The 20634-nt window shown below is 45.3% G+C and overlaps 1 protein-coding gene across 2 annotated transcripts; it reads right to left on the reverse strand.

Annotated features, from left to right (window-relative positions):
* Nucleotides 1–299: 299 nt before the first annotated feature.
* U2AF1 (U2 small nuclear RNA auxiliary factor 1) lies at nt 300–14849 on the reverse strand. Of its 2 annotated transcripts, none has more exons than XM_017872047.1 (8): nt 14699–14849; nt 11560–11647; nt 7734–7800; nt 2992–3041; nt 2729–2827; nt 1972–2105; nt 1789–1881; nt 300–592 (listed from the first exon to the last, which is right to left on the reverse strand). In XM_017872047.1, exons 1-8 carry the CDS (start codon nt 14740–14742, stop codon nt 445–447), a joined length of 723 nt encoding a protein of 240 aa, XP_017727536.1. In that variant the 5' UTR covers nt 14743–14849; the 3' UTR covers nt 300–444. The 2 variants fall into 2 exon arrangements, with proteins under 2 accessions (XP_017727536.1, XP_017727537.1); XM_017872048.1 differs by lacking the exon at nt 7734–7800 and adding an exon at nt 8647–8713.
* Nucleotides 14850–20634: the final 5785 nt, after the last annotated feature.

The following is a 20634-nucleotide window of genomic DNA, read 5'->3' on the forward strand; positions in this document are numbered from 1 at the left end:
CTACACCGTGTCTACTGATTGCAGCTAAGCACTTCTTCATTAACTAGTTACAAAAGAGACCTCACAAGGCTATCTATGACAGCCTTGAGAAATTCTGTATTATTTGTTAACATGTAGATAACAAGAATGTTTCCCCTCACCTGGTATGTGTTTTAGTTCATGCCCTAAGATAAAAAATACGATTTCAATCATACTCAAAGTGGTAGAAGAATATTAACCTTTACCTCCAAGATGACTAGCGGATTTATAAAGAAAGAGAAATTTAAAGAACTTCCACAAGAAATAAGTTACACCACGAATACTGTTATCACTACAAATTTTATTCAGAAACCCATCTTTGTATGTTTTTTTTTTGTTGTTTTTTAAAAAAAATTCCCCTTATGAACTGGTTTGGTCAATCAACTACAACACTTTCTAGCAGACATAAGGTAAAAATGGCATGGCTCAGAATCGTCCAGATCTTTCACGATCTCTCGACCGCCTCCTGTCACGCTCCCGTCCACCGCCGCCTCCACCACCGCCACCGCCACCGCCACGACCACGGTCTCTAGACCGAGAACGACGCTCCCGGGATCGGGATCTTGATCTATGCCTGCAACCAAAGAAAAGAAACAAAACCATGCCATCCAAACCAGAGCATGCAACACAGAACCACAACTCACACTTCAAAATGCCACGCATCTCCTCAAGTCAACAGCACTGATAAAGAAACGCGCTGCTGAGGAGACTGCACGTCGTGACCACGAGGCGCCCTGACTTCAGGTGTTAAAAGTTTCAGGAGAAAACAGCATGCAGCTTAGAAACAAACAGGTGTATACCCTCCACCTTCTGTCTTCTTCTAGAACCGACTCAAATGATCCCAGGAAATCATAATCAAAATGAGCTGGACACATCCATCTTCAACCCTCACTGACCCCACGCTTCAGGCACTCATGGCTACCGTGTCCATCAGGCCAGTTTTTGGGTTGGGGAGAGCAGGGCTGTTTTTCTTTTATGCTTCTCCAATGCTGACAATAAAACAATCACCACCCATCTATTTCCTAATCCATGTTTAACAGAAGAGGAACGAGAACCTCTCCAGACTCAACTCAATCGGCTCGATTCCGACATCTTGATTTTCTCTGCTCTGTGACCTGGCTGTCCGGCATTTAAATGCAGGATCAGATAAACGTGACCACTGGGCCTGATTCTGCCAGTGTCCCGCAGGGAGAATGCCACCGATCCCAAGACATAAGGAAATGCCCTAAAACCAACAAACAAAACCAAAAGAAACCCCAATGGACATGTGAAATATTCACAGCAAAAGCTTTTCCGACCTGCGGCCCAACACAAATTCATCACCTTGCTGAAAACATTATGAGATTTTTTTGCGATTTAAAAAAAAAGTTAACAGCGATCATTACTGTATTTTATGTGTGGCCCAGGGAAGCCATCGCTGATCTAAAGGAGGTTACAACATCTATTCTTCTTCTTCGTAACATCCGGGAGAATAAACTGCAAGTCACTTTCTCCACGAGCCTCACGTCCGTGGCCGCCCCGCTAACCGCCCTCTCGCTTGGTTACTAAGGTCTGTCCTCTACTTGAAAAGTTGGATAATGAAGTTACCTGTGTGCAGGTGAATATTTTTCTCCAAAGAGGACATGTGGATATTTTAAAATATGTATTATGTTCTAAGCAACTGCCTTTTGAAAAACAGAAATGACACCTATGCCACATTTTTTTTTTGGAAGGGGGGGTGTGAGGGGAGAAAGAAGCCACCGAGCTTAACGATGGGCACAGGATACTCACTTCTTGCGACGGCGCCCATACAGCTCCCGCCGCAGCTCTCTGGAAATGGGCTTCAAATGCATGAAGTTGCAGAAGCCGCCTCGTGTGCATTCTCTGTGGGTTGGAAGGAGACACTTACTACCTCGTGTGCACACAGCCCCGGACTGCCCTCAGTCCCCACGTCACTGGTCGCTCCTCACTCACCCCATCTCATACTGACGGCAGCAGGCTTCTCTGAAGTCCGTCACGGGTGACAGCTCGGCATGGATCGGCTGTCCATTAAACCAACGGTTATTCAAGTCAATCACGGCCTTTTCCGCATCTTCCTCACGGCGAAACTGAAAAGACAAGAACGAAAGTGCTTTCCATCCACGCTTTAATGACACTTTCTCAGCTACTGACCCAAGTATGTATCAGAGAGATGTACACACTCAGGGATAAGGTGCAATAGTATTATAGGATAATTTAAAAATATTATAGTATTACAGGAAAATGTAAAAATTTCAATGAGATTAACGTCAAGATAGTTTAAGATTTAGCCAAATGTTGCTTTCATTTTCAAATTCAACTGGTTAAGGGAGCAAATATGGCTGTGTAAGCAAAGTTTTATTCACTAAAAAAGAAAAAGAAACCAAACATGTGAGTAAACCTAACTTTTCCTTAGTCCAAACAGCTTCTAACCAACAGGTAGTAAATATTCGACACTGGAATAATGATGGCTGTGGTGTACCATCCGTCCTTCCGTTCTGCTGGCTGGGCGCATGTGCAGGCCGGCCACTGCCATATATGACATAGCGGGTAGGCGCCGAGCCAGTGCACCCGAGCCCTGCTGTGCACCCCATCCTCGCCTGTCGGCCTTGGCCCCGCACACTAAGCGGCCACACCGCCATCTCGCTCTCGCCTGTTGGCCTCGGCCGCGGCACACTAAGCAGCCACGCTGCTGTCTTGCCCTGGCTCCTACCTTGACGTACACGTTCCCCACCAGGTGGTCTCCCAGGTTGTCACAGACGTTCATCTCCTCAACTTCCCCATACTTCTCCTCCATTTCTGTAAAAACCTCCTGAAGGGAGATCACAGTGGTTTAAGACTCGTTATACATTAAAACGTGTCATTAGATATAACTCATGTACGTTTATTAGCGGAGAAAATTTTAAATCCTTCCAAACAGATACAGAAGGTCAACAGGTCTATCTCTGAAGTCAATACAGAGGTCAATTCTCTCACCTCAAAAAATTCATCATAGTGTTCCTGCATCTCAACATCGCTCACGGCACCTGGAAACAACAGAAATCTTGCTGGTTAGAACATGTTAACTGAGTGAACTCTTGTGCTTAAACTCAAACCGCTACAGTAACACACACGAGATTATCTAGAGAAAAGCCTGGCCGAGCTGCACGCTGCAGGAGCACTCAGGAGACTGAGCCACATGGCTACTTGTGAATGGTGTCAAGCGTGGTGAGATTGTAAATGCCCCCGTGACAGTCTCGATCCTGGCTACTAAAATGCTCAAATCACAACCAGCTTTCATCAGCATCAAAAGGGCCACATTTTCAGAAAGTGTGAGGAAAAGGTGACTCTCAAACTACCAACTGTTTCCCCCACAAGATGCAGCCTCGCTCTGCACCCAGGCTGGAGCGCAGCAGCACCATCTCGGCTCACTGCAACCTCCGCCTCCCGGGTTCAAGCCATTCTCCTGCCTCAGCCTCCAGAGTTGCTGGGACTACAGGTGCCCGCCACCAGGCCCGGCTCATTTCACTTTTATTTTTAGTGGAGACGGGGTTTCACCATGTTGGCAGGCTGGTCTCAAACTCCTGACCTCAAGTGATCCGCCTGCCTTGGCCTCCAAAGTGCTGGGATTACAGGTATGAGACACCACACCTGGGCTCAAACTAAGAAATATTAGAATTTTCTTCCTTTTAAGATTTAGAGTAAAGGCCAAGTAAGCACACTGATGTCTTCCCTTCTTCTGTAAGTTTAAAATGAAACCTGAAAGCAGGGTCAGTGATTAAAAGCTATGCTCCTAACTAGTCTTTTATGGATGGCCAGCCATGGTAAGCTCTCCAATTCTTCCTCATGTATGTGATTAAAACCCAAGCAACCATGAAGACTCAGTAGGACAGTTACCAGTTAACATTACAGTATTGTGGATGCCCTCAAATAAAGGGAATGTTACAATGTTTTGCTGATGAAAGCTTTTTTTTTTTTTTTTTTTTGAGACAGTCTCACTGTCGCCCAGGCTTAAGTGCAGTGGCACAATCTTGGCTCACTGCAACCTCCGCCTCCCAGGTTCAAGCACTTCTCTGCCTCAGCCTCCCGAGTAGGTGGAATTACAGGCACCCGCCACCAGGCCCAGCTAACTTTTGTATTTTTAGTAGAGATGGGGTTTCACCATCTTGGCCAGGATAGTCTTGAACTCTCCTGACCTCGTGATCCACCTGCCTCAGCCTCCCAAAGTGCTGGGATTACAGGCGTGGGCCACCGTGCCCGGCGCAAGCATTCTTTCTTATGTTTTATATCCCCAACTATTTGCATCAGTTTATTCCTCATAATTCACATGTATTAGGCACAATCATGTCTGTTGCATGGGTAGATTCTGCAAATTTACACTCTATCTCTAACATCACTCTATCAAATTTAATTAATTTTTTTTTTTTTTTTGAGACGGAGTCTCTGTCCACTCCAGGCTGGAGTGCAGTGGCGCATTCTCGGCTCACTGCAACCTCCACTTCCTGGGTTCAAGCAAATCTCCTTCCTCAGCCTCCCAAGCAGGTGGGACTACAAGCACGCACCACCATGCCTGGCTAATTTTTGTATTTTTAGTAGAGACAGGGTTTCACCACGTTGGCCAGACTGGTCTCAAACTCCTGACCTCACGTGATCTGCCCACCTCAGCCTCCCACACTGCTGGGATTATAGGGGTTAGTCACTGCGCCTGGCCCATTCTATCAAATTCTACGTTCAAATTCTAGAGTTCTCTAAACCTGAGAAATCACAGAGCTGGTTCATCAACAAATATGTTCAAATCAGCTAGACTAGGGGCTGGCAAACGCCTGACTGGTTTCCACATTGGGTCGGCTCCCTTCGCCTGTGCACCCAATGTGGGCATCTGACTGCTGGCACAAGGGTCTTTGAGCTTGCTCAAAACTCTTTTTATCTTTTTTTTTTTTTCTGAGACGCAGTCTCGCTGTCTCCAGGCTGGAGTGCAGTGGCGTGATCTTGGCTAATTTTTGTAGTTTTAGTAGAGACAGGGTTTCACCATGTTGGCCAGGATGGTCTTGATCTCTCAACCTTGTGATCCACTCGCCTCAGCTTCCCAAAGTGCTGGGATTATAGGCGTGAGCCACCGTGCCCGGCACCCTTTTTGTCATTAAAGATAAAAAATAACTTCTTATTTTCTAATTCTGAGAATGTTTAAGTTCACTTTCTAACCCATCTGGAGCTGTTTTAGTTATTTTTGAACTTCCAGGAAACTACTTTGCTTTCAAACCCTAATTTTATTAAGTGTAACTACTCGGACAGCCTGCCAATCGTATCACAGGATACCCCAATTGAAAAACTACCGGGAATGTACGTTCCTCCCTGAGCAGAAATCAAGTTACAAATGGCCAAAGAAGCCTGTTCCAAAGGATGGATTTTACTATTTCAAACTCATTTCCTTTTCCACATCACAAAGAATGTGAAGAGGAAAAAAATATCTACATGCTCAAAGTTTTAGCAGCTTTGAGAAACGGTTTTGTGGTGATTATTTTAAACTATTAGCTATGTTTATTCTGCTTAAAATGTTTCAATCAAAAGTGACTTGAAAGGCAGAGACAAATGCATTAAGATACGATTAAAAACTTATTTATGACTCAGCTTATGTTAAATACAACTTGGAAAATAAAGCAGTTTTCTTACAGAAATATCATTCTTAAACTGGGATTGATAGTTAACTTTAACCCATGCATTTGATGCTTACTTTTCTACATACTAAAGGATATGTTAAAAAGAGCCAGTAATTTTAGGTAATTGATTTCTTCCTAAAATGACGAATTAGAATTTCATCTAATTTGTATAATCTGGACCCCAGAATTGGAATATAAGGTAATTGCTAAACTTTTAGTTTGTAGCATATGCAAAACAAAAGTGCTGTGAACTGCAAATAAAGACACAAAGAAAACTAATACAACATTCTATTGTCAATAAAGCACACACAGTCCCCAAATAAACGATCAGGGCAAAGAATTAATTACTGTTACTTAGTCATCTACTTCCATTCACTTTTATCCCAGGGCAGGATTGTTAACAAAAATTATTTAATAAGTGCACACAGAAACATTTCCCTCCACCTATTGATCTTATTTCCTTAAAAACAAAAGAAAACAAACAAACAAAAAAAAACCAGGTACTTTAAACCAAGGGTTATTACCAAGTAAATCCTGCTACCATTGGACTCAGGGAAAGAAATCTCTACTATCAGGTCAGTATTAGCACTGAAAAGCATTTAGTGTGTTGGCAGGAAAAGTTGACAAGAAAATCTCATCCACATAGAAATGTGCGCCACTGTGCGCAAGGAAGCCCAACCCCGAGGCCTCCCAGGGCGGGGCCAGCTCGAGAGCGGATGTCCCCTGGGATCATCTGCCCTGTGTCGGTTACCCTATTAACTGAGGGGCTCTGGTTCAAGGGTGTACACAATTTAGGCCTGTAGATATCCAAGGGTACCGGGATTTTTACTGCTTTAAAACAGAATGGTGAATGGGAAGTGTCTGTCTTTGGTTGGACTTTTTGATTTTAACAAGAGTCCAGGTGTTCATTTTAATTTATCCATAAATGACTGAATTCCAATGATTCTATAGTTGGATGGCTGTAAAAATCAAATTTTAGTTTTCTGAACTCTCCAATCATACTCATCTGTATCTCCTTCTCTAAAAATTATCATTCAGTAAATATTCACAACCTAAATTTAATATTTCCCAGTACAGGAAGAAACTGGTAGTATCTACTGAATGCCCAATGTCGATCTATTTCTAAATGGAGCAAACCAATTCCATCTCCTAGAGTTGGAGACTGTATCCAGGCAGTGTGTGGGCAGAACGGACAATCTTTTCTGCCAAGGGCCTATGTGAGTGGAGCACCCCATGGGTTAGACGGGTCAGCACAGGGCTGGTGGGTGAGGAACTCAGGGGTCAACGCAAGCTGCAGACCCTCATTTGGGGAACACTCTCAGAACAATGCCCTCACAACTAAAGGGTGCACTCCAAAATGGAGTTCAGGGAAAAAAGGCTAATGAGAAATAAAATCTCAAAAAGTAACTTCAAAAGTTTGCTTTTTAAAATTCCAGAAAGTGAGAGAAACATTCAAATATTGTTGCTCTTAAGAGGGAAGACTATGACTCGATGTTTAATTCCAGTACGTTCCCTCTAGGATGACGGCCAAAGTAAAGGAGGAGTGGGCAGCAGCAGCTACAGACTTTTTTTTAGAGACGGAGTCTCGCTCTGTCGCCCAGGCTGGAGCGCAGTGGCACGATCTCAGTTCACTGCAACTTCTGCCTCCCGGGTTCAAGCAATTCTCTGCCTCAGCCTTCCTAGAAGCTGGGATTACAGGCATCTGCCACCATGCCCAGCTAATTTTTGTATTTTTAGTAGCGATGGGGTTTCACCATGTTGGCCAGATTGGTCTTGAACTCCTGACCTCAAGATCCACCCACCTCGGCCTCCCAAAGCGCTGGGATTACAGGCGTGAGCCACCACGCCCGGCCCAGCTCCAGACTGTTTTAAAGGGCACCCTTGCCAGTTACTTTTTCCCTTAACATATGGTGGGAGTTCAGATCTCCAACAGAGGTTTCCGTGGGGTCAGTGGGACAAAAGCTCCTTGCCACCTCTAGTGAAACGCGGTCCTTGACACTAGCACGGCAGACCAGATGGAGTGGACACTGAGCTCTGACACGCAAGCCCAGGGAACCGGGGAAGGAACTTGTATGAACTTACAGCGCAAACCGTCAGCAGACTGGGAAGAGTTTTGAGGGTTACGGTAAATGTTCAAGAGGGCAATGGTCTGAAATACAAAACGCAACAACTTTATATTATGGAAAATTAAAGGTAAACACTTAACCGGCTGCCTCTGGCAAGTGCTTCAGTTGAGACTCAGTGCTGAAAAAAGAGCAAGTTATTTTCTTGAGAAGCAGAGGCGTTTTCTTAGTTGGTGGCTGTCTTGAAATCCCTAACACTGCAGTCTAACAGAGGTCTCATGATATGCCAATCTTGTACTTCTGCTTACAGAACGTGACAACTCTCCTTTTCAAAATTCCAATTCAGGTAAAAGCACAAATAGTTTGCCAGGCTAGCACCAAAATGTTCTTAGATGTGACAGAAAATTTTTAATGAACTCGGAAAGAATAATGCTTACATAAACTGATGGAAAAATTACTGTATTAGAGAAATACAATTGTTACATATCATGAAACCTCCACTTCCTGGAGGAAAAATTATAATGGTGAAATAAAACCCACACTTATTGGGCAACTTACCTTCTTGATTCCTTAATATTCCTAAGAGTTTTAATTTTACAGAAAGAACTTCATAAAGGCCAGGGGTTCAGTCACTGTAAAGACCAATGAACGGCTCAAAATGTTCAAATCCATTTCACACGGACGGACCTGCTCTCATGACAAATGTCAATCAATGGAGGTGGCCGGGCCAGTGACCTTCCCTAGAAGGGAAAAGCCTCCTGAACATGGCCAAGTATCAAGTTCTTGCTGTGTGCGCCAAGGAGTTCCAGCACCTTGTCCTGTTTGCAACAGCTCTATGTCAGCAGCTCAGAAGCCAACATGATTTGTCTCAATTAAGAGTGGGCTCTTTAACACCATTGTTTTAAAAAAATTTCTCCAACTGTGGGACTTACAGTGTGAGCCGTCAGCCGTCTGTGCACTGTTTTGGGGATTACGATAGATGTTTTGAATCAAGATGGTCTGCGGGGAAAAAAAAATAAAAAGGGGAATTCTACTGGCTGCTGTGCATATATTAGACAATTGCAAAGAGACAATTTGTTTGCAAATGGCTAAACGTTTGTTTTTTTCCCGCAAGTCAGACACTTGTCTTCTGAAGAGTACACCAAAACCATCATATTATGAAAACAGAGTTTGAGCAGTGACTTGGGTCAAGTCAGCCAGCAACCAAGAAGGAACTGTATTGTTTTGAGTAGTCCCACGTTTTCAATGTTAAAGTGTTTAATGCAAGATAAATAATAGAATAGTAACATTTTCTTGTCCTTCAAGCTAGCAGACACCAATATGTGGAAAAATTCACATTGATAATCATATTCCTCACACAAGATAATTTTTCAAAACCAAATGTGTAACTCAGCTGTCTGCAGTACATCAAGTTCTCTGGTCTCCTAGCAAAACAGGCACACCAAACAGGTTTGTCAACTGTCATGGACACCCGGCTCTGATTTACACTTTCTTGGTGGGATCTCTGTTTACATAATACAATAGCTTAAAACATTTGCTCTTTTCCGATCCTTCTTTTAAGGAAAAAAAATCCTTTTAGCCCTTGTGCTTTAAACTGGATCAGGCAGACTTGAAACCTTACACTGTACCGTTCTTCTTAAAATCAAGTTGTCTGAAAAAACAAACCATGTTTAAGTTAGTAGGCTAATATATTACATGAATCTTAATGTCCATATCACTGTAAGCAGCTTATAAAAAAACCCACCCTGAATTATGATTTACAAGCTAAAGCAATCACTCGCATGACTTAGAAAAATGAATTTTTAGTCTCAACAATATCCATGTGAAGCAGTTTTGTAAGTGGTGGTTTTGCAAAACCAGCCAGCTCCATTTCAAGCCCTGTTTAAAGGGGAGTGGCTGTATGAAGAGTCCCTCAGTCAAAGGTGTGCAGCCGGGAAGCCCACCCAAGAGGGAGGTCTGACCAACTGTCCACGCTGAACCACTCAGACTCAAACAGGCACCTGCATCAGGGCCCCGTCTCTTCCCTAAGCCGTCAAGTACTGCCCTGAGTCAACTGAACTCAAGCCTGGGAAGCTTCCCAAAGCTGATCTGACTCAGCTTTGAACTGAAATAACCGTAGCATGACAACTCTGATCAAAAGCTAAACTGAGCCCAATTATTCAACAGTAAAATTCAGTTGGTCTCACTCAGGTATTCTGGCAGTGGCTATTTAATAAAGGAAGCTTAAAGTGAAGAGGTAATGCAGTCTAATGGGAAAGCCAGGGGTGGCTAGGATTGCCTAAAACCAACCCAAACAAACCCACACATCAAACTAGGATGCTTAAGCTGACACATACTACCGACCCCATCGAGCTCCAATGGACTCTCCCCACCACTAATCTGGAGCACCTAAATTAACTTTACATTTCACATGCTCAGGTAGTCTATGATCCAGAAAAACATAAAGAAAGTGCCTCCGGCCAGATTAAAGAAAACTTTTACAATAGGGAACAGTTGATTTCTCTCAGCCCAACACTTGGGACACTCTCCAAAATCAAAGAACTGGGTGGCACCTAAGATGCTTGGTTACAGCACAATCCACGGCCACTGGTTTAGTTAGGGGAGACTCAGTTCATAAATCAAAACATTAAGGAAAAACCAATTACAATACGCAAAAAATTTCAAACTGGTTCTCCAAGATTTTGAAATTCATAAAAAGAAACACATTTTCAGAGCTATCAAAAGATAGATTGCTGTTATACTAACCACTTGGTAATTAGGATAGTGGAAGGAAAAGACATCATCCTCTTCCCTTCTAAAAACACCGTGTGCTATGGGGTCGTCCATGGGCTTCAACCAGAAAAAACCCATGTTTCCTTCTCCCAGCTCACTTACACCACGTGGTAGATTTTCTGAAATGCTGACAGATGTGAGCTCAGAGGCAGAGCTGGCAGCTCCCGGGGGCCGCACACTATAGCTACTCAACAGCTCAGAGGCTGCACATTTAGACTTCAAGGCTAGGTTAGGAGCTCCCCAGCCCTCCCGCTGGAAAGATGTGGGCACAGATTTTCAAATTTCAGGCGTTCTCATCAACTTGGGCACAAGTTTTCTGCTCCTATTAGAGGTGCCTTCTCCCTCTAATCCGTAAGTGATCCTTTAGAGTGTACAAACCTTTGCCTTTTCTTCCATTAACCAAAAATAAAACTATCAAAAATCACAACTTTTGAGTGAACCGACTCAGAGCAGATCCAAGCCCAAGATAACAGGCACTCCTCAACTAACCTAACAGACCTGCTATGAGTAATTTACGGCCCACTTTCTACCTTTCAGTCTCATTTTTCATGTTTCCATGACACGACACAACTCGCTGTTTCCTCAACTAGTGATGGGAAAGTGAGGACGTAGCCAGGGAAACTCGAGCAGCAAGACGGGCCTGGTGACAATCATGCCAGCTTTTAAGGTGGCTCCATCACCTCTATTGCCTGGAGACAGCAAAGAGCAGAAAGCCCACTCTGTGTCCACTGGTGCCTGGAAGAGGCTAAGCCACGGCTGGCATGGCCATCCCCTCTGGACGCATGTCCATTACAGGGGGTACGGAAGATGGCAGGGCAGCAAACATCAGGCACAGCCAACACACCAACATCAAAAAATTTTAAAGTTTCTCTAATGATAAAAACAAGGAGTGGTGGCCTCAGGCCTTCCACTGGAAGTGGCTCACCTGCCTCACTCTCATTAAATAGAAGAACACACTTATCAACACAAATGGAAAACGCAACCACTAGAGAAAAAAATGTAGAAATTAACTGTCTTTGAAAAGAACATGAAGTTTTAAAATTTACATGAAAAAAAAAAAAGGGCAAACAAACCTGGCTAAACGTCGGTTTATTGTGCAACCGAGAGCACCTGTCTCCATGACGACATGCTCCAATTTTGAAATAAAATGAACAGTTGACTCTGTAAGGGAAAATAAGAGCTGATTATTTTGCTGAGAAGATATCAAACACATGGAAATATGTCAGCAGCATGACATATACTATCAAATTACTTTTAACCTCTCCGAAACATGACACAGACTTTTTTCTGTGGTATTAAGCACCTCCTCTTCCTTGCTGTATTTTAGGACAACTTAACTTCAACTTCCCCTTCTTCAAACACAGTACTCGTTCAACAAAGACTGTTCTAACTCAAACCTGCCTCCTCCTCATTCAAATCCCCTCCACATTCCTAACTGCACAGCTGTTCTGTTTCTTTTCTTCAAGGGAGTACTAAATTAGTCTAAAACTAGATGTAACTTTAGCCTAAAATTAACTATTCTCTAGTTCTCCACGATGAAGTTCTCTCTTGAAAACACTGGTGCAGTGAGGGTTAAGATCCCAACTCTGCTACCAGCTGCTTGGGCTTGAGCAAGTTAGCTCTCAGATGTCATCTGTAAATGGTGACAACGCCAATGTGGCACTGTTCGGAGAGTCAAAACGTATGTGTGCTTCACATATGGTGCTCATGAAGTGCTATCATTTATCTAAGGAAAATGGACAACGAAGTTGAGAATCTCTCTAAACCCATGACACCAGACCAATAGGGAGTTTCAAAAAATAGGTCTGAAGTAAATCAATTCTCCTGGTCTCAATACACTGAAAACAAGCTATTAGGGGACTGACCAAACCCCACCTTAGGAACCACCTAACGTCACCTTCTGTCTCTATTGCAAAACCCTTCCTTAATACTGTTCAAATACGCTGACAATTCAGATCCATATCCAATGGAACCAGCAACCATGCCGGTGTGCCAGCAACATCAGGGAGGCAAGCTGATCTCTTACTAGACAGACTCCATTCAAATTCAATTTTTTTTTTTTAACCAAGTGCCATTATGTTTTAAACAGTCAATCCAGAGTTAAGATCGAAGGGCCTCAACCTCAGTGACATTTGATGGACCATGAAGACTGACTAGCCACTGATTTATCAGGTAGCAATAAAGATGGGAAAGTCTGAATTTATCAGGAGAGGAAAGTGATCAGATATATTTGTAAACTTATAGGTCTTGAGATTATCTAACTTGATTAGACAATAGTATATCTTTAGGAAGTCAACTAAAAATAAAGAAAGCTTATTTAAAAACTACTTCAGAATGGGCAAGACCTGGGCCTCAACAATTATTCCATACAATTATTCCATACAATTAAACCACAGACAAGCTATTAGGATATGCTTGAATCTAGAAAACATCTATAACTTCAAACATAAGCTGAGTTTTTAATTGGTAAAGACTCATATTCTATTCTTAGCTTAAATAATAATTAAAACAAAGTTAATAGGAACCATCGGCTTCATTTTTTAGGAGTTGATCCTGTTTCCTGGAAGCTAAAACCCCACGTCTCCCTGAAAAGAAAACACAAGTCACCTAGATTAAATAATCAACTTTTCTGAATTAAAACCATGATCTTTACAGTATAGCCCAATAGGTTGAAATGTGGTTGCTTATAGCAGAAATACAGGGAGATAGACTTTTATAAGACAGAAGTCATGCCACATGCAAATATGAAAAGGCAAAATTAATGATGCCCCGATCCTATATGTGTTAGTTCTTCACCCTAAACTCAGAAGAGCCTCTTGTTCCACTAGAGCTGGTCTATTCATTCGCCAAGATCATACCGTGAGTTCCTTAAGGATAATATCCAAATTTTCCCCATGTTTAAGTCTCCAGAAACTGGCCTATAGTTGACCCCCACTCAATGTTTCTGAAGTGACTATAACTGGTAGATTTTGGCTTAAAATTTTGCCAGAAAAGAAATATAGCCTCCTCATCCAAACAACACAGGAGATTCTACCATGTGTGAAGAGGACATTTTACAAGATAGATTCCATCCTGGAAAAGAGAAACATTTTAAATAGCTTTTGAAAAAAGTGGCACTAAGAACATCTATGACGAATTTAGGGGTTTATCATTAAAAGCATAAAGTCATGTTAACTTTGTATGGCACTGAAGAATGCCAAGACAACTACTTGAAGAGAAGATTAAACCAGATGCTGGGTCTTTAGATTTTCAAAGTAAGAATTATCCTTCAAACGTCTGAAAACATTCCCTTTAGTCTAAACTACAGCCAACTCACTGGAAATTAATACGTGGCAAGGTGGTAATTATACAAAGCTGAAATTAAATGTTTTGTTTTTAACCTAACGATTGATTAGGGAAGGCATGCAACCTTAAGGAAAAAATCGAAACATTTTTTTTCCTTAAATCAGAACTGTGTCTTCAAGAATTCACCGACTTACAAGTTTTCAACTTAGACGATGGGTTTATCTGGGCATTAAAGGCATTTTCGATTCATGATGGGTTTATCGGAACGCAATCCCATCGTAAATCGAGGAGCACCTGTATTTTAAGAGCGGATCACGTCTCTTGTGGTTAGACAGTTAATCCAGGAGTCTCCACCATACTTTTCCTTGTCATATGTCCTTATTGCCGGCCCAGTGGTCGCTTAAACAGGCAAGAGGCTGGCTAAGTGGATAAAACACCAACGCTTAGGACCCTAAGTTAGATAAGCGACTGAATACTGGCAAGGCTGGTACCAGAGCTTCTTCGACACAGGACATTCACAGCTCAAAGTTGGAGCAAACGTGTCCACATCGAAAAGGCCCGGATGCTCCAGGCAACTTTCAGCGCCGCTCGAGGCGGCTTCCGGGAGCCGACAGCTCGGAGGCCCGGACGTCGGGCGATCAGCCAGTCCAGGCCTCAAGGCGGGAGAGAGCTCCGCCGCGGCGCCCCGAAAAGCCCCATTCATTCTCCCCGCTCCGTTTTTGCCCCGCGCGGCCCACGAGGCGGCGGCGGCGCGCGGCTTCCGGAGGGCGCACAAGGGCCGGAAGGGCCCGCCGCTCTTCCGCGCCGCCCCTCCCCCCGCCGCCGCCGCCCGCGCCGGCCCGCCTGGGCCTCCCCGGTCGCCCTCCCGCCGCCTCAGCCACCCCGCGTCCCGATCGCGCCCAACCCCCGGCAGGGGGTCCCACTCACTTGTCTTTCTCGGTGCCGAAGATGGAGGCCAGATACTCCGCCATTTCCCACCCGCCGCCGCCGCCACCGCCGACACTGCTGCCGACGCCGCCGACCCTGCCGACGCCCGCGGGAGACGTCACCCGGACGCGACGACGCTCTTCCCCGCCCCGACGTGGCAGCGCTACCCAGTCAGGCGAGGCGCTGCCTGAGCGGGGGCGGGACGCACGCGTGCAGGGAGCACGTAGTGCGCGTGGAAGGCTCCGCCTTTTCGGCTTTGGGAACCCGCGCCCTCTGCCGGTTCCCTCCCCGCACGGCCCTCTACTTCTCGCTGGCCCGCCCTCTCGCCCGGCGCTGGCCCTGCTGGGTCCTGCGCGCCGGGGCTGGGGGCCGGCAGTGCAGACCGAACCCGGGGCCGAGGGGCTTCTCCACAGAGGGCCTGGGGCTCGGCGCGGGGCGCTCCGCTCGACCCCAGCTAAGCGAGCATTAGGAAGTGCGGGCGTCCCGTTTCCTGAACCCTTGTGGGGCGGGAACCGTCGACCTAAAAGAAAAAAAAGGCTGAGGCAAAGTTGATATAAGTAGAGAGGTTATTTGGACCGAGTTTGAATATTGCAGCCTGGGAGCATAGCTTCGAGTTGCCCTGAACATAGGATTCGCAACAGTGACAAGTGGATTTATAAAGCTTAAGAGGGGGGCAGTTCTTAAATTGCTCACCAAGAATTTACGTGAAAATAACAGAAGCTATTGATTGGCTGCACGTTGTTGTTTGTATAATGATTCCAGGAAAGGAAGTTCATGGGTGAGGGCAGCGGGTCCTGAGCAATAGTGCCTTTAAACAGTTGCCAGGCACGAGTGGGGACCACTGAAGTCCCGTAGACCTCTCAGAGCCAGTTTAACCTCGCACACCTCACACAGCTCGGACCTCTGTGTGGCTTTTCTTTTCTGACACCCCGCTCCGCTTCACCCCCGCTGAGCCCTGCCAGGTGCGACCCCCCGGGGCCCTGCGCTCTTGCAGTTGCCTGGCCAAGGCCACCCACAGGTGGAGCTGGAAGGCCAGTGACCTGCCTCTGGGATACCCTTTCAGTGCCCTCAGGTCACAAGGCTGGAACCATTCCGTTGGAAGGGTTCTGTTCCTCTCTCCTGCGTTATAACCCCGTCAAGCAGCCATTTTCATCTGGTTCCCCACATTCATCAACTCACCTTCGATGTACCCAATTTCCAACGCAACTATCAACTCTGGTTAGGAAGAAGTCAGAGGCAGGGCCTACTTCACTTACCTCCTCCACAAGATGAGCCCCAGGCTGTGGGGCAGGATCATGGGGTCCTCTTAGCTCGGCTAGAGCTGAATGCTGAGCCCATGTGTTTGGGCGGATTTGCGTGTTAGAATTGCATTTCTCTTGTCAACAGAGCATCTTCCTACCTGGGAAAGATGAGCAAACTGGAAACCTGTATTAGAAACAGTAGGGCCTCGGAGGTGTAAACCAAAAAGTATCTGAGACAGGGCTCCATCAATTTAGAAGTTTATTTTGCCAAGGTTAAGGACAATGCCTAGGAGGAAAAAAAAAACACGGTATCACAGAAACAGTCTGTGGTCTGTGCCTTTCTCCAAAGATGACTTTGAGGGCTTCAGTATTTAAAGGGGAAAAGTGGGCTGGAGGGGAAAGCGGAACAGTGTGGTAATCCACACGTTGCAAGAGAAAAGAAGCAGGTCGAGAACAGTCGACTGTACAGCTCACACTCAGCAAATCAGCACTTTACATAAGAGAAGCGGCTGTTGAACCTTTTATCTGTAGCCATCTGCTTAGGATGGAAAGGAAAGGCAGCTGCTTACATCACTCAGCTTTCAGCTCTTTCTTTTCCTTTTGGCAGAGTGAACTGGGATCCTGAGTTTTATGTTCCTTTTGCAGAGGGGAAGCCAGATAAGTGACAAGACAGATGCCAGTCCAGCAGGTGGTCATGTCCAGAGCGTGCAGCCTCGGGACACGGTCTGGGAACAAAGACTGCTGCAGAGTTGGAAGCTGGCAAGAGGGTCTCAGCTCTGAAGTCCCTGGGGTGGGGGAGAAGTGGTCGGAGAAATCAGAGGTAAGGTCTGTGCGTGGGAACTGAACTGAAATCCACAGCTCTGTAACAAGGTATTAATCTGGTTACTAGAACCAGGGTAGATGATCAGACCAGGGCCACCAGTACCATCCACCCATTTTTCCTGAGAAAAGAAAAATAGGGCAGTCTGAGCTCTGAGGTGTGCAGAATGATCAGGCCCAGAGAGGCAGGAGCATGGGACTTCATTCAGTGCCCCTTCCGCCATAGAAGCAACTGTCCAGGGCAATTGTTTGATGGAATTTTTGCTCCTGACAGGCTGCCTCACCCATTATCTTTATGTTCACATGGAATTAGTGATACTAAGAACAATGCATAGCCAATCAGCACCTTCTGTATTTTTTTTTTTTTTTTTTTGAGATGGAGTCTCGCTCTGTCGCCCAGGCTGGAGTGCAGTGGCCGGATCTCAGCTCACTGCAAGCTCCGCCTCCCGGATTCATGCCATTCTCCTGCCTCAGCCTCCTGAGTGGCTGGGACTACAGACGCCCGCCTCGTCGCCCGGCTAGTTTTTTGTATTTTTTAGTAGAGACGGGGTTTCACCATGTTCGCCAGGATGGTCTCGATCTCCTGACCTCGTGATCCCCCTGTCTCGGCCTCCCAAAGTGCTGGGATTACAGGCTTGAGCCACCGCGCCTGGCCGCGCCTTCTGTATTTTAATGCAAATTCTTGCTGACAACTTAGGGACTGCCTCTTCCTTTTCCTTAAAAACCCACTGTAACTGCTGCTAATAGGAACATATGTTCAGGGCAACCTAGGGATATGTGCCCAGGTAGCCATCCTCAAGCTTTGGGCTCAAATAAACTCTATATTTAATCATATTTTCTGAATTTCATTATTTGAGGTTGACATTTTGGTGACCCAGATACGACCTGAAGCAGGCTTTCAGGGATTGCCACTACTTCATCAATAGTTGGAGCCTTGGTACCAGCACAAACGACTTGTTTACTTGACCTCACTGGGGCTGGCGGGGTCTCTGGTAAGGCCCGTCTTGGGATCTGAATCCTTCCAGCTTAGTTGAAGATTGAGACACAGTAATAATTTGATAGGGTTGGAACTGAAGCTCTACTGGAAGGTAGGAGTTTCCATTTTTATTCTCTTGAGATTCTGTTGACAGCAGATTTGTGATTTTCACTTCTCTCTGAGGTTTTACTTATCGCTTTAGAGTTTGCAGCCTTTTCTCTCATTCGAAATGTGGTCAAGGACAAAGTGTCATCTTTAAAACTGGCCACATTCTGAAACTTGGTTCAATTGACAAATTTAAACATTATTCTTCGTTTTTTTTTTTTTTTTTTTTTTTTTGAGACTGAGTCTCACTCTGTCACCCAGGCTGGAGTGCAGTGGCATGATCTCAGCTCGCTGCAACCTCTGCCTCCCGAGTTCAGGCAATTCTCTGCCTCAGCCTCCCAGGTACCTGGGATTAGAGGCACCTGCCACCATGCCCTGCTAATTTTTTGTATTTTTAGTAGAGATGGGGTTTCACCATCTTGGCCAAGCTGGTCTTGAACTCCAGACCTTGTGATCCAGCCACCTTGGCCTCCCAAAGTGCTGGGATTACAGGCGTGAGCAACAGCGCCTGGCCACTTTCTTCTTTAGTGACCAGAATTCCTCCCCTTAGGCATTTTTGGTCCTTCAGAAGGAAAATCTAAATTATGGGCACTTGTACTTCTAAAGGAGACATCCATCTGCAGAAACAGCAGCTGGATTCATGTACAATACTTATGGTGCCACCTTCTGTCAATATCTAGAAACATGGTCTCACTTAACCCATGAAGACCCCAGACTACAATAGCTAAAATGGGGTGCCTTTAAAATACCTGAATTAGTTTGTGCACTCAATAGGAAAAAGCCGTATCTGAAATTTAAAAACTGAAAGAGCTACTTTTCAACGATACTTAGAAGCTCCTAAAAGAAGTTCTGATGGTCATTTCTTCACAAGAAGAAAACAAAAGATTATCTGAAACTATTTCGCTTTTTGTTTGTTTTAAGACAGAGTCTCGCTCTGTTATCCAGGCTGGAGTGCACTGGCACCATCTTGGCTCACTGCAACCTCCGCCTCCCGGGTTCAAACGATTCTTCTGAGCTGGGAGTACAGGCGCCCCCCACCTTGCCTGGCTAGTTTTTTTTTCTTTTTTTTTTTTTGAGGCAGAGTTCCGTTCTTATTGCCAAGGCTAGAGTGCAATGGCGCAATCTCAGCTCCTTGCAACCTCTGCCTCCCGGGTTCAAGCGATTCTCCTGCCTCAGCCTCCCAGTAGCTGGGATTACAGACACCCGCCACCATGCCTGGCTAATTTTTTGTGTTTTTGGTAGAGACCGGGTTTCACCATGTTGGCCAGGCTGATCTCGAACTCCTGACCTCAAGTGATCCACCTGCTTCAGCCTCCCAAACTGCTGGGATTGCAGGCGTGAGCCACCACGCCCGGCTGTATCTCTCACTGTTTTACTGCTCCTAAGAAAACCAAATTCATGGTATTCTGAAGACCAGAGATGATTCAACAGGCAACAGCAGTTATAGAAATTGGTGACTTGACTGAGGTCTCATTTTTACCACCCTGCGATGCCATCCCAATTTGGCTTTTGGCTTTCTTCACTGAAGGAATTCACAGAGATTCCTCACTGAGAGGTATCCTTCCCTGATATAATTTGGATATTTGTCCTCACCCAAATCTGACATTGAAATATAATCCCCGACATTGGAGGTGGGGCCTGGTGGGAGGTGGTTGGCTCACGGTGGTGGATTTCTCGTGAATGGCTTAGCACCCTCCCTTTGGTGCTGTCCTCACGATAGTGAGTTGAGTTCTCATGAGATCTGGTTGTTTAAAAGTGTGTGGCACCTCACCTGCCACTCTCTCCCTCTCTGTGTCTTGCTCCTGCTTTCCCTTTGTGACATGCCCTCTCCTCCTTTACCTTTTGCCCTGATTGTCAGCTTCCTAAGGCCTCCCTAGAAGCTGAGCGGATGCCAGGACCGTGCTTCCTGTAAAGCCTGCAGAACCATGTGCCAATTAAGCTTCTTTTCTTATACATTACCCAATCTCAGGAATTTCTTATTTTTATTTATTTATTTATTTATTTATTTATTTATTTATGTTCATGCAAGATAGGTTCTTACTCTGTCACCCAGGCTAGAGTGCAGTGGCACGATCATGGCTCACTGCAGCCTTCTCCTCCCAAGGCTCAGGTGATTCTCCCACCTCAGCCTCCCGAGTGGCTGAGACTACAGGCATGTACCACCACGCCTGGCTAATTTTTTCGAATTTTTAGTAAAGATGAGGTTTCGCCATGTTGCCCAGGCTGGTTTTGAACTCCTGGGCTCAAGCCATCTGCCCACCTCGGCCTCCCAAAGTGTTGGGATTACAGGCGCGAGCCAGTGTAGCCAGCTGATTATTTCTTTATAGCAATGCAAGAATGGCTTAATACATCTCCCTTCCCCTATGTGGGACAAGGCCATCTGATAATTAACCTTCCTAGCAACTCAGGACTAAGCTCCTGAGCTGCTCAGGACTGAGCCAACATAATTTGCATTTTTCTATGAGGCTTTCTTTGAAAGGTCTTGATGAAAAGGGGAGAAATGGGGAAAAAAAATAGCACGGAGCAATCTGAGTTGTGTGAGGTGTGCCAAAGTTATCGGGCCCAGAGAGACAGGAGTGTGGGACTTTTATTTTTGTTTTTGTTTGAGACAACATAGTGAGACCCTATCTTTATAAAAAAATTTTAAAAATTATCCAGGCATAGTGGCATGTGCCTGTGGTACCCAGCTACTGAAGAGAGAGGATTGCTTGAATCTGGGAGGTTGAGGCTGCAGTAAGCTGTGATCACACCACTGCACTCCCAACTGGGTGACAGAGTGAGACCCTGTCTCAAAA

Source organism: Rhinopithecus bieti, unplaced genomic scaffold (genome assembly GCF_001698545.2).
Source record: "Rhinopithecus bieti isolate Rb0 unplaced genomic scaffold, ASM169854v2 scaffold_5889, whole genome shotgun sequence".
NCBI classification, from domain to species: domain Eukaryota; kingdom Metazoa; phylum Chordata; class Mammalia; order Primates; family Cercopithecidae; genus Rhinopithecus; species Rhinopithecus bieti.

Excerpts from the sequence above, each read along its gene's own strand:
- U2AF1 (XM_017872047.1), bottom strand. The coding sequence starts at position 14,742 with ATGGCGGAGTATCTGGCCTCCATCTTCGGCACCGAGAAAGACAA. Across the intron at positions 3,042-7,733 it reads GTCTGCTGACGGTTTGCGCT|GTGCCGTGAGCGATGTTGAG; the intron begins GTAAGTTCATAC and ends TGTTGTTTCCAG. Across the intron at positions 593-1,788 it reads TATGGGCGCCGTCGCAAGAA|GCATAGATCAAGATCCCGAT; the intron begins GTGAGTATCCTG and ends CTTTGGTTGCAG.